This window comes from Nansenia antarctica (genome assembly GCF_963989245.1).
Source record: "Nansenia antarctica genome assembly, chromosome: 5".
Lineage (NCBI taxonomy): Eukaryota > Metazoa > Chordata > Actinopteri > Argentiniformes > Microstomatidae > Nansenia > Nansenia antarctica.
Window position 1 is genome coordinate 30,686,670 of NC_137690.1, and position 14,176 is coordinate 30,700,845.

General features: G+C 43.8%; 1 protein-coding gene across 1 annotated transcript; it reads right to left on the minus strand.

Moving 5' to 3' along the window:
• Nucleotides 1-742: 742 nt before the first annotated feature.
• idua (alpha-L-iduronidase) lies at nucleotides 743-12,850 on the minus strand. Its single transcript, XM_080532784.1, has 14 exons — nucleotides 12,551-12,850; nucleotides 11,926-12,066; nucleotides 10,630-10,712; nucleotides 9,600-9,707; nucleotides 9,339-9,434; nucleotides 8,409-8,611; nucleotides 7,972-8,151; nucleotides 7,032-7,248; nucleotides 5,927-6,139; nucleotides 5,590-5,711; nucleotides 3,294-3,419; nucleotides 1,753-1,829; nucleotides 1,572-1,672; nucleotides 743-1,059 (listed from the first exon to the last, which is right to left on the minus strand). The coding sequence occupies exons 1-14, from the start codon at nucleotides 12,700-12,702 to the stop codon at nucleotides 959-961; spliced, it is 1,920 nt and encodes a 639-aa protein (XP_080388910.1). The 5' UTR covers nucleotides 12,703-12,850; the 3' UTR covers nucleotides 743-958.
• Between the last annotated feature and the right edge of the window lie 1,326 nt (nucleotides 12,851-14,176).

The following is a 14,176-nucleotide window of genomic DNA, read 5'->3' on the forward strand; positions in this document are numbered from 1 at the left end:
CACTTAATGTTGATGATAGAGGAGGGAGTACATGTTGATGTTGATGATAGAGGAGGGTGTATATGTTGAGGTAGTGAGGGTTTGAGAAGGGTATGTCATCTTTTCCTTTAGAAGTAGAAAAACTCATATAGAAACTGGTACTTATAAATTCCATGGAAACACACAGGACTCCTCAGGATCAATATGTTTGAAGTTGGTGTCCTTGAGACATCACTGCCAGCTGCCCACTATCTGGTCACTGAACCACACCACTCTCCTGTTCTTGTTTGTGATGCTGAGAAAAGACAGATGTGTTTGTGTTCCTCAATTTGCATAGGATTCTGAGTTTCGACATAAGTAGAGTGGTGATTGACATTTTGAAATGATGGTACCGCAGTGTTACGGGTGGTGGGGTCTTTTCTGTTGGACCTGTGGTGTGTTGTTGTTTTGTCTATTCTTCTGTTTCAGTGTGTCCCTCCTGCTGGAGTAATCAGTGAGATGCCTGGCAGCTGGGATCATCAATCAATCATCCAATCAGTTCACCACACCTTAGTATATAAGTTAGTTTTCTCTGAAACAAAATCTATTATGATGAAAGTATTCTATTATTTGGCCATTGACGGTTTTTATCAAAGGGCTACATTATTGGCTACATGGTGCAATTTATATCTGATATGAAGACTCAAGATGGTTGAAAAAAAATCACAAAGCTTTACTTATGCATACTGTTGTAAAATTTGTGAAAGAAATACTTGCAAGTAAAACATCTTTTGAAATACAAAACATTTCAGAGTTTCACAAACTATCTGAAAAACTGCGATACATTTCATTCTAAATTTATATTTTCTGGAAAACTATTCACACTGTATAAAAGCAGAAAAAACAAAACTGATTAGGTTTACAGTAGGCACGCCATTGTACACTCATTGTCCAAAATGTTTCAATCATGGCGCTATGTTTGAAATAGTGCTGCAGTTGATCAGTGCTCCTCTGAATATCTCTGAGAAAGCGAATATTCTCCAGGTCTTCCCCAATAGTCAACAGCTCGTACTCTGTAGAAGCCACTCACCCCCAGGGTTTCTGTAAGACGGGAAAAAAAAGACACAGATTTTGAAATGTCAACCTATGCGGATGTATGTAGTAACCTAGAGTACCAGTGAAAAGTTTGGACACAAGTTTCCACTAAATTCAATAGGAAAGTGTGTCCAAACCTTCGACTGGCACTGGATGTAACAGCTGACTATTTCTCAATAATACAGAAGTATAGTAAGACTACTCGTGTTGTTAGAATTATAAGGTTCTATCTCCATCTTTGTCAAAATTGAGTTCATTAAGTGTTTATTAATGCCTGTGTGGTGTTATTTTTAAAATGTTGACATTTTTTTGTTAGTAATTAATAACTAACAAAGATTCCATCTCACAAAACATAATGGAATGTAAAAACTTTGACGCTCAATATCTCTGAACGGAGATAGAACCTTATAATTCTAAGCTCACGTACTCTCTATAAAGTAGAAAGAACTATGATGGCTCTTGTTATATAATGAACTCCTTCCACTATAATCTGTGATAACCTCTGCGTACATTCTTACCTGGTGAGAACACGTAGGAAGTGAAAATGGTATCCCGGGTATTTATTCTTTGGAATTCATTTTGATCTTTGGAAAACTCAACTTCGAACGTCTTAATGCATCTGCAAAAGAAAATGAGCTTGATTTCTTCCTCATGAATAAGTGGATGTGACATCAAATGAAAATAAATATGAGCACTTACTTGGAATTGACACACTGATCTCGCCACACGATCAGAACCTGGCCTGTTAAGATGCTGATGAAACGGAGTCCGTTCACCTTGTAGGGGATCAATGGGATACAGTCAGACATCCAGTCAGACATACAGTCAGACATACAGTTAGACATACAGTCAGACATACAGTTAGACATACAGTTAAACATCCAGTCAGACATACAGTTAGACACAGTTAGACATACAGTCAGACATACAGTTAGTCATACAGTTAAACATCCAGTCAGACATACAGTTAGACATACAGTCAGACATACACATACAGTTAGACGTACAGTCAGACATACACATACAGTCAGACATACAGTCAGACATACACATACAGTCAGACGTACAGTCAGACGTACAGTTAGACATACAGTCAGACATACAGTTAGACATACAGTCAGACATACAGTCAGACAGTCAGACATACAGTCAGACATAGTCAGACATACAGTCAGACATAGTCAGACATACCGTACAGTTAGACATACAGTTAGACATACAGTCAGACATACAGTTAGACATACACATACAGTCAGACATACAGTCAGACATACAGTCAGACATACAGTCAGACATAGTCAGACATACAGTTAGACATACAGTCAGACATACAGTCAGACATACAGTCAGACATACAGTTAGACATACACATACAGTCAGACGTACAGTCAGACATACAGTCAGACATACAGTCAGACATAGTCAGACATACAGTTAGACATACAGTCAGACATACAGTTAGACATAGTTAGACAGTCAGACATACAGTCAGACATAGTCAGACATAGTCAGACATACAGTCAGACACAGTCAGACGTACAGTCAGACATGCAGTCAGACATACAGTCAGACGTACAGTCAGACATACAGTCAGACATAGTCAGACATACAGTCAGACATACAGTCAGACATACAGTTAGACATACAGTCAGACATACAGTCAGACATACAGTCAGACATACAGTTAGACATACAGTCAGACATACAGTCAGACATACAGTCAGACATACAGTTAAACATACAGTCAGACATAGTCAGACATACAGTTAGACATACACATACAGTCAGACGTACAGTCAGACATACAGTCAGACATACAGTCAGACATACAGTTAGACATACAGTCAGACATACAGTCAGACATACAGTTAGACATACAGTCAGACATAGTCAGACATACAGTCAGACATACAGTCAGACATACAGTCAGACATAGTCAGACATACAGTTAGACATACACATACAGTCAGACATACAGTCAGACATACAGTCAGACATACAGTCAGACATACAGTTAGACATACAGTTAGACATACAGTCAGACATACAGTTAGACATATAGTCAGACATGCACACACAGTCAGACATACTGTCAGACATACAGTTAGGCATACAGTTAGACATACAGTCAGACATACAGTTAGACATCTAGCAAATTAATATGCAAATAATATCCTAGAACAACTCAAGTGCCAGATACTGTCATCCAACGTGTCATGTCTTCTGTAGCACCCACTTACCTGGTCTGGGAATGCCTTCGGAAGGGCGCACACGTGGATGAGGAGGACCGAGGGCACAGGAAGCCTTACGGTCAAACTCAGAGTTCCCTCAGAGGGCACAGGCAGTGGGCCATGCCCCTGAGGATCCTGGGATAACACAAGCGAATTCAGGTTTGATTTGATTTATTAGGATCCCATTAGCTGATGCAAAGCCCCAGTTACTCTTCCTGGGGTCCACACAGAACATATACAAGAAATCATCATAAAAACATATAACAAAGAAGAATGACATCAACATAACGTTACAGAACATATAACAAAGGAGAAAAACATCAACATACATAACAACAAATAACCCAAAATTTAAATAAATAAGAACAAAATAAAAGTTGTCAATGCTCTCAGCCTCCGTTTCTGGTGAGCATCACAAAACACATAACAAAAAAAGAACCATCCACAGATTCTACACACAACAATAAATATCGAACACAGACTCAAAATGCTCAGTTAGGAATACCAGTGGTAACTACACGAATCATGTGCATATGATTTGTTTTTTGAAACTGATTGTATTCTGGGTTTTTGAGATATGATCTGGTAGGGCGTTCCGTTCAATCATAGCTCTATTACATCACTGCACGTTGTTTCGAATAGTTACCACTGGTGGCCTGTCTGGTGGGGTGTGTGTGTGCATCAGAACTAAGTGTAAGCTGCCTATACAAACAGACAGGAGTTTTCAGAACATTAAAGTTTTATAAATGAAAGAAGTGATCATTTTAACCTCTCATCAACTTCAAGCCAGAAGAGTCGGTCATGCATGACGTTTATGTTTGCTCTCATTGTTCACTGCAGGGCAAGCCCTCTTTTGCACAAGTGAGTCAATGTTTTGACCATGTTAGTTTGCGGTCCAAAGTTACACAAAGAAGCTTTGTTTCCTGTACTTGCTCAATAGCAGCATTGCGAAATTGGTCTGTGGTTTATTGCTTAATGAGTGTTTTGATCCAAATACAATGCTCTTAGTCTTAGATATGTTCAGGACAAGTTTGTTTTCAGTGATCCAGTTAAATACTATCTGCAGCTCTTTGTTGAGGGCTGAGGTGATCTCCTTAACTGTTGGTGAGACGCATCAACGTCCTAAAACCACTCCAAGGACATTGGCCGCCATGTCCACACATTTGTAACATCTGTCTATCTATCTATCTATCTCTCTATCTATCTCTCTGAGCCCGTACGTCTCCAGTCACTGGTTTTAACTTGTAAATATATCACAGATAAACATACATTTCAAAATAGTATTTAATTGTATTTTTGGGAGGAGATAAAACAAAAACATGTGTGGTGTTGGAATAAAGAAATGGAATAAAGAAATGCTTGACAAACCTTATTATAACATCTCAGCTTAGTTTTGATGATTTCTGAAGAAGATTAGAATCTCTTAGTTTGCCGGGAGTGCTTGGCTTTGCCCACAACATCCACAAGACTTAATTAGCAGACAACCACATAAAGAACAGCTACAAAGTAACGTCTGCTAAAAAGAGAATGTAAACAGCTTGAATGTAAACATTGTTTGTTTGTTTCACCCAAATGAATGCTGCAGTGAGTAGGCCTATTTAAGAAACTGAATGCCATAGTGCCAACAGTCCCTTTTCACACTCTGAGTTGAGTAAGATTACTTGAAACAGTGGGAACTTGTGTGACATGGCCTTGTGTGACATGACCTTGTGTGACATGACTTCAGTCAACCCCCCCAAAAAAGAGATACATAGATTCATACAAAAAGGCTTAAAGGATTAAACTTCTCCTTCAAAATCATGATTTGTTTTCTTGTGGAGGTTCTGTAACAGAATCGTAACCTGACTTCAGTCTAATGGCTGTAGTTATAATATATATCTTGGTAATATGATAATTTGCGGAAAAAAGAAATAAATGTGTGTTAAGGTTTCCAGATTAATCGCGAGCATTAACGCGTTAACGTTGACAACCCTAATATATAATATATATCTATATATATATTAGGGTTGTCAACGTTAACTCGTTAATGCTGTGTGTGTGTATATATATATATATATGAGGAACACTGAGGTACAATAACAAACACCCGCCATTAAAATATAGATTAAAAAAAAAAATATATACACACACACACACACAGCATTAACGCGTTAACGTTGACAACCCTAATATATATATGTCAACGTTAACGCTCGCGATTAATCTGGACACACATTTATTTCTTTTTTCCGCAAATTATGTGTGTGTGTGTGTGTGTGTGTACACAAATGAGGGATATTTTAATGGAGGGTGTTTGTTCTTGTACCTCAGTGTTCCTCAGCTGTCTGAACTGCTCTGCTGTGGGGTAGTCTGGGCGGCCCATGCTCTGCCACAGCTGGTACGGGTTGGTCACGTTGTTGTCCAGGTAATACGTCACATACACCAGTCCTAGGATCGGAGAGGAACAATTCATATTTCATGAAACGTTGTTGAAAGCATCCCTTGAGGTCCCACTGCTCCCCCTACCCGTATGGTAACTGTGATGAGTCTGGTAGCAGCATTGTATGAACATGCTGTTACTGAGTACATTAGCGGCTGTTTGATCGGTTTCTGTTGTACCACAAATCTATTGTTCAGCAACCCCCCCCCCCACCCCCACTCACCCTTTTGTCCTGACAATCCTTTGAGGGACACAGTGACGTGGTCTGCTGTGGTGGATGAGCTGTTGTCGTCGCTGTTGTAGACCAGCACCGTGGCCTGCCAGCTGTCAGAAGTCCCGGGCGTGAGGGGGGGTGCGTGGGTGCTGGCAAGGACCCCCAACGTCCCACTGTCAGCCCCGCCAGCCCCCGAAACCTGGGCTAGTACCTGTGTCTCTCCTGTTTGGGTGAAACGACAACAACGAATGTTTCTTTGCACTGCGACTTGCTTGTTCACTACTGTGGCCCTGCCTCTCCACCGGAGGAGAAGCGGCCTCAGCACCGCAGACGGCGACGCAAGACACGCCCAGGGGCAAGACACGCCCTGGGGCAAGACAGATCCTGGAGCAAGACAGGCCCTGGGGCCCACAGCTGTCCTGCAATCGCGCGAGGAGGAACGTTCCCTGGCTGATGGCGGAGACTGGGCGTCTCTACCACTCACCGAGGAGAGCCCCTGAGAGCGCGGAGTGAGCGTGCCTGGCCAGAGAGGGGAGAGAGCTGGGGAACCGGGCCTGACCAGGACGGAGAGCCGTACATATATCGGCCCGTTATATTCCGTAGTGCAAATAATGAACGTATTGTGCGCCGTCTCCGTAGCGACGCATCAGGCACAGCCTAGCGGACAGGCCCCTACAGACGGAGGCTGGAGGAAGAGACGGTGATGGTCCGACCCCCCCCGCAGAGCCACCCCTGACTACCCTTCTACCCCACATAACCCCGGACAGGAAGAACCTCAGTTGGATTATAACCCCTTGTGTTAATTGTCGTTATTAAGACGGACATGAATCTTAAGTTGAACTTTATTCCCCAGACCTACGTTCCTTTATTAAAGACGCCCGCTGTGGCTAAAAGCCTACGCTCGTATCTGTGACCAATCTCTAGGTTGTGTGTGTGTGTGTGTAAATCCCCCCCCCACGGTCGAAGCCACGCTTTGCCACGCTATCTAAACAGTGATCCGCCCCAAAAATTTGTCACGAAATTCACAGACTGAGTCATTCTGTCTAGTGACTCTAACCCACTCTTGACACGTGAAAGAGACCCCAATCGGTTCCTAGAAATCGGGGTGAGTCACCTAGCAGCGAAAGCAGGGCCATGACAGTCAACACGGGCTTCCTGAGCAGCTGGACGTGCGGCGGCTGCGTGTCGTTCATCTGGAAGCGCGCCGTCAGGGTGCGCTGGGTGAACGGGTGCGGGTAGTAGCTGAGGAAGGCGTTGTCGTTGCTCAGCAGGGTGTAGTTGACGGTGTTGTTCGGGTCAGCCAACAGCAGGTCCTGGTGTTGGGAAATCACCTAGATAGAGAGAGATATGGGGAGGGGAGGGGGGGGGGTGGCATGTAAGGGGGGTAGTGGTGGCATGTAAGGGGGGTAGTGCATGCATTTCTTTTCTGTATCTCTTAGATTTAGATGTAGTTCATTGTTGTGATGTATGTCTTACATGCTTTTACTGAAAATAATATTGTATATAATGTCTAGTAGGCCTAGTTAGTTAATGAGAGCCTATTGCTATACTGCTCTGGTAAATTTGCTTAAATTAAATGTTTATTTTTTAGAGAACAGCTTATGACATCTGGCCACAGGGATAACAGTTGAAAAGTAGCCATTTGGCTAACACTGACTCATTTACCAACTGGTTTATTAATGTGTACTGGCCCTGGTCAATAAATAAATAAATAAAAATAAATTAAGTAGTGGTGGCCTAGTGGATAGCGAGTTGGACTGGTGATCGGAAGGTCAAGAGTTCAAATCCCACCTGGGAACAGCATCACTAGTGTGCCCTTGACTAAATTACCTCACGGAGACTATCCCTGTAATCTCTAATAAGTCGCATAATGTCTGCTAAATTGTTCAAATGTAATACGAGGGTGAGGATAGCCCAGCGAGCTGTACTACCTGACGGACTAGAGGTTAAGAGTTAGGATAAGGGCTACAGAGCTAGGGGTTAAGGGCTATAGCCTATAGGTCATAGGGTTAGATTTAGGAGTAGATCAGCTCACTGTTTTCCTAAAATGGTACCTTGACCACCATGGCTGCGTAGGTCACATCAGCCCTCCATGCCTGAGGGGTGGACCAGCCCACCAGTGGATCCGCCTCGTCGTTGTACACGGGCAGCGTTCGGAAGAGAGGGAACCTCTCCTGAATCTCTCTGGCGGTCTGGATCGTCTTCTCCATGATGGGCAAGGAGTAACCTCCGCCCTGGTAAGACAGCCGAACATCAGAACAAACTAAACACAAGAGTTAGGGACTCCGCTTGTCTTTTCCTTGTTAAAAAGCACACACACGCACGCACACACGCACGCACGCACACACACACGCACGCACGCACGCACACACACACACACACATACATGCACGCACGCACGCACACACACACACACACACACGTGCACGCACACACACACATACGTGCACGCACACACACACTCACGCTCGCACACACACCACAGCCCCACCTTCTTGTGCATGGCGATATAGTCAAGTCGGACCCCTCTCTCCCCAGTGAAAAAGTTGGTGCCGTTGTAGCAGTGCTGGAGCATGGCCCAGCAGAAGGCCGAGTGTCTGGAGGAGTAGCACCCGTCTCCTGGACCCCCGAACCGCAGGGCGCTGCTGGCCGCCCGCAGGCCCTCCGAACAGGCGTCATAGTAGTTCAAGAAGCCTGGAACGAAGGGGACGACACAGTCAGATGCTCACAGACGTTAATGATGGTTCGTCGTCACCTGTGGATGTAGTATGCATCTTCTTGTGACGATCTGGTACCACTTGTGTGTACTCTTGTGAGTACATATCACATCATCTTCCGCCTCGGTTTGGCCGACCGGCACCGCCGCCTCTATGTAGAGGCAGAAGCCTCACTACTCAGTCACGGCTCTTCATTGACTGCAGAGTCACAACCTATCTTCCGCAGTAGACTAAAGACCCATCTCTTCAGGGTACACCTTAACTGTCCCTTCTAAGACCTCTTCATCCCCTCAACATATATATATGTTACGGTACATGTGGGAAAACTAGGGTTAGGGTTAGGTGCTAGGATGCTAGGGTTAGGGTTACGGTTAGGGTTAGACAAGCTGGCATGTACCACGTCACCCTAGCACCTAACCCTAATCATAGTTTTCCCACATGTACCATAACAAATATATAAAAAAATATATAAACTAATAACTAATAAAAACAAACAGAAAAACTAAATAAAAAATACTAATCCTCTTCTAGCATTATCACTGCCAATGGGCCCTGGCCCTAGCATAGATGACTCGTTCTTGCGATGACTGATGGATAGATGATTCGCTTACTTAGACAAAAATGTATTTGTTGTCAGTCGTTAAAGGCGGATGAGGTTGCCGTCTGCTAAATGCCCAAAATGTAAATGTAAACATATGAGTTACCTTGGATTGACACGGTCACGTTGTCAAAATCATGGTTGTTGGGTTCATTCCACGTTTCAAAGTTCCACTGAGAGACGGTCCCTAAGCCGTACTTCTCTGAGAGGGAGAAAGAAAACAACTGTATTGTGATTCATGATTCATGTGATTCATGTCCACTGTATCATGCTGATTCATAGAGTAGTAGAGCATTCATGGTAGCAGTAGAGTACTATCTCCATTAGAATACACAATTGTGAGCTCCCCTAGACACTGTACACTCACCAATGTACCTCTTTGCAATAAGATACACCAGGTTCCTCCACTCCACCACTTGTCTCTTGTCCTCAAAGTCAGTGAAGTAGTTAGACACACTGCCCATCAATTCAAAACCTGCAACAAGCACAACTACCGTCAAACGCAACCCTCTCAGCCATGTTGAGTGACAGTGTGGGGAGCATGGCGCGTTCTGGCCTGCAGAGGGAGCCAGACTGTCGTTGGAGGGGGATAGCGAGCTAATTGCGGACAGGTGTCAGTGACCAGACTCTTTATCCTACTGGTTTATTTAACCTGTGTGTGTTTGTTCCCTCGGGAGAGCGAAGGAGGCGGTGGAGAGAGAGAGAGAGAGAGAGAGAGAGAGAGAGAGAGAGAGAGAGAGAGAGAGAGAGAGAGAGAGAGAGAGAGAGAGAGAGAGAGAGAGAGAGAGAGAGAGAGAGAGAGAGAGAGAGAGAGAGAGAGAGAGAGAGAGAGAGAGAGAGAGAGAGAGAGAGAGAGAGAGAGAGAGAGAGAGAGAGAGAGAGAGAGAGAGAGAGAGAGAGAGAGAGAGAGAAAGAGAAAGAGAAAGAGAAAGAGAAAGAGAGAGAGAGAGAGAGAGAGAGAGAGAGAGAGAGAGAGAGAGAGAGAGAGAGAGAGAGAGAGAGAAGAGAGAGAGAGAGAGAGAGAGAGAGAGACAGGCTGTGCAGCACCCGCAAGCAGATCCCAGCAGGAGGGGTGGAGCGGGCAGAACCCGATAGGGGGGAGGAAACAGCCGGGCGTGACGGGCGAAACCAGCCGTGCGCTGTCCAGGACGTATCAACGTCATTAGTAGTTGGGAGAAAATACTCTCTTCAGCACGCCAGGAGCGTGGCTGAACTTGGTGCGCAAAATAAACGCCTTTGTTGAACCGTTTCTCTGTGTCGACCTCCCTCTGTGCCTACAGACTCTTACAGACAGCCAACCTCTTATAGTCAGTGTTAAGAGAATTTGGGTCTGAGCAAATGTATAATTTGACAGCGGGGAAGGAGGAGTGAGGGGGGGGGGGGGGAAGTGATTTTACCTGGTCGTAGTCCATTAAGCCACAAGAGGTCAATCAGCTGGTCTAGTTTAGTGAAGTTGTAGTGAAGTTCTCCTTTTTCAACTCTGAAAAATCCAACAAAGACATGAAATGATGTATACCGTAATTTCCGGACTACGCTACTTTTTTCCCATGCTTTGAACCCTGCGGCCTATACAACGGTGCGGTTAATCTATGGATTATGGCCGGAAAAGAGTGAGACAGGCAGTTCGCGAGAACAACGAAAGCAAAAGTTGAACCAAATGCAGTACGAGAGACAGAACAAGAGCAACTCAGACATTACGAGAGCGAGACAGTTTGAGCAAAGGAAGTTTTCATGCACAAACCCTCATTATGGAAAACAAACGAAGAAATGCATATGATGCAGCTTTTAAGTTAAAGGCAGTCGATCTGGCTGTCAAAGAAGGAAATAGAGCTGCTGCACGTACCCTTGGCATCAATGAATCAATGGTGAGACGTTGGAGACGCCAGCGTGAAGAACTGTCTCAATGCAAAAAGCTTTGGTTTTTGATATGGTACTAGGCTATACTGTAGATCACTGCCGGGACGTGCGCTGGGAGCGCACCGTTTATTATTTCTACACAGTGTACACGTTTCGAATGCTGTTAAACATGTGAAAGTTTGTGTGTCTGAAACGCTATGTGATACAGTACAGTTTACACAGCACAGTACATGTTCCGTACTATTGCACTAAATGGTAACACTTTAATAAGTTATGCAAATATGCAACTTGTTTGTTGAAATGTTAATAAAATGGAAGCTTCCCCAAACAGCCATCTCTTTCCCGACAATCCCCTCTGTGCACGAACCCTTACATATGGTAATTAAACATTAAAACACCTGCGGCTTATAGTCCAGTGCGGCTTGTATATGTACACATTTGTTTTTTTCCCTAAATTTAGCTGGTATTTGGGTGCGCTTTATAGTCCGGAAAATTACGGTACCATAATGGTGTAGAAGGTGTCAGAATGCTGGGAGATCTAAGCATGAGATAACTGACATTTGTTGACTGACTGGTTCTTATAGCTTATTCAAATACTCAATTTAACTTGAGAGCCAAATGTTCTATTTCATTCAAGATGGTCACGCACACACGCACACACACGCGCACGGGCGTCCGCACACACACACACACACACACACACACACACACACACACACACACACACACACACACAGCAAAAGGAGAGGAGGAGAGATAACAGAGATCCTGATGCAGAGTGTGGCCAGCCATCACCCAATGGAGCTGGACATGGTGCCAGTGGACCCCCCACTCACTGTGCTGAGATGAGCTCCAACATCCAGTGGATCCGCACTTGTTGGATGCCTCCATGGGGAACAGCCCCCACGTAGGCCAGGTTCAGCTGCTGGTCCTTACTCAGGTCATACAGGTGAGCCTCTGTGTGAGGGAGAGGGGGACTGGAGAAGAGGGGTAGAAAGAGTTAAAAACAAAATGGAACCTACCACTGCTACTATGCCACAAACCTGAAATACACCAAACAGGTGTAATATTTATTTGCAATAAGATATTTTATTTTAATTGATGACCAAATGAATGATTGATACATTGTTGCTAAGATGACATAGTGTATAATAGTCTTTTTCATAAAAGCTCAATGTTTCTAATTAGTAATGGACTACTAAAACAATTTTGATATATATAATTTGAGAGCATTTTACATCAACATTAAAATGTTTAAATCACAAGAAAGTTAGCATAAACTTTCATCAACATGCAGTAGTAATAAAAATGAACACTATCTTCACGTGCTGTGGGACTGAACAGAAGCAGCCCCCAGAGTCACACCTGTGATCACGCGCGCGCGCGCGCACACGCACACACACACACACACACACACACACACACACACACACACACACACACGCACGCTTTATAGCCTACCAGAAACCGGTGCTCTTCCAGAAATGTTTTAGGTTTCTTAACGGCCTTCTTGTATCCACTGTAATTTCATATGAAGAGCCAAAAGCATTGGGTAGTGCAATGAACAAATACAAGACAACACCGTTTATTGCTCCTCGCATACAACTGCCCATGTCAGCGTTAGCTATCTAGTGATAGCCACACATTTGATGGCATTATATTCGCAATACAACATAGGTCATCCTGAAAGTAAACGGGTAAAAGCAGGTAAATCAAGGACGGTCTTCCTTCTCGTTATCCAAAGTACCGCTGAGCAGAAGACAACAGTTGCAGCTGAGTATCGTGACGTACACTACACGCGACTACTGCATGAAGCAATGCGGAAGTCAGCCAACCCTTAGGAGAAGGGTCCAGCTGCATCAGAGAGAGTGTTGACGTAGATTTTGAGTATGTGGTGCGTCCACACTGTACAGTATGCGAGATTTGAGTATGTGAGAAATTTAGTAGGCGAGCAATACTTTGCAAAAAAATTGAAGTTTGTTACGATGGACACTAGCTCGGGTACTATTCCCCAAAATGCATTTCACGTCCAGGGTTGCCAGATGGGGCGGGTTACCGCCGAATAGGCTACTTGATTTTGAGGTTATAGAAAGTTTAGGCTGTAAATTGTCAATCCCATCTGGCAACCCTGTGCGCTTTCAGGCTCGTCAAACTGCGTCATACAAACCCGTCATACAGCTGTTGTTTACTTCGTCCGATAGCCTGGGGACCGAAAGCTTGCAATAAACATCGTTTTTAGCACATTATTTGAGTGTGCAGATGCTGCTTTTTGCACTCTATTTGAAACACTTCAGCTGCAGCACCCCAGCTAAGTCTGATCAGGATGAGCGATGGTATTTTCACTATATTGGGAATTAACATTCTTAGACATGTCTGGGTACAAATCATGTTGTATTTTGTCTAATTTTGGACAAATACTAATTCCATTAGGTTTTTCATGTATAGTCAATTTTTATTTATTATGAATACAATGATATGGGCTTCTAAGTTGTTGTTTTCTACATTTTAAAAGCTTTGGTTAAAGATGTCAATGGGATTTTGCATGAGATTTGGGATGTCCCCAGTGTTGTTCATTCAACTTCAATTAAAAAAATAACTATTAAAAACATATACATTTCCAAATGTGTTATTATTCTTTCATTTTCCTGATCAATATCTATTGAAATAAAAGATAGTTTTTATCAACAAAAAAAATTGGTACAAAAGATTAAGGTTGTATGCTTGTCCCTGCGATCACTGTCCACCCTGTTATGTATGCTGTGTTACGGCCAAGCTCCACCTGCTCGCCATCGGCGTTGCGTCAACTTCCCGTTGTCCAAGCTCCACCTACTGCGTTGCGTCAACGTCAACGTTCTACTCTAGCTCCACTGTCATTGGTCAATTGTCAATTGGTCTCATTGTGACGTCTGCGTCCACCGTCAAAAATCAAAGTTTTTTGAATGTCTACTTTTGACGCAGCCATCGGACGCAACGCAACGCTGACGCAACGCAGCAAGTGGAGCACCTTTCATTGATTACAATGCATTTGATCCCAATTTCGGACGCAACGCACATTTGATGCAACGCTCGATGGCCATGGTGGAGCTT

Excerpts from the sequence above, each read along its gene's own strand:
- idua (XM_080532784.1), bottom strand. The coding sequence starts at position 12,702 with ATGGGCAGTTGTATGCGAGGAGCAATAAACGGTGTTGTCTTGTATTTG. Across the intron at positions 9,435-9,599 it reads TATTGCAAAGAGGTACATTG|AGAAGTACGGCTTAGGGACC; the intron begins GTGAGTGTACAG and ends TCTCCCTCTCAG. Across the intron at positions 1,673-1,752 it reads GATCAGTGTGTCAATTCCAA|ATGCATTAAGACGTTCGAAG; the intron begins GTAAGTGCTCAT and ends TTTCTTTTGCAG.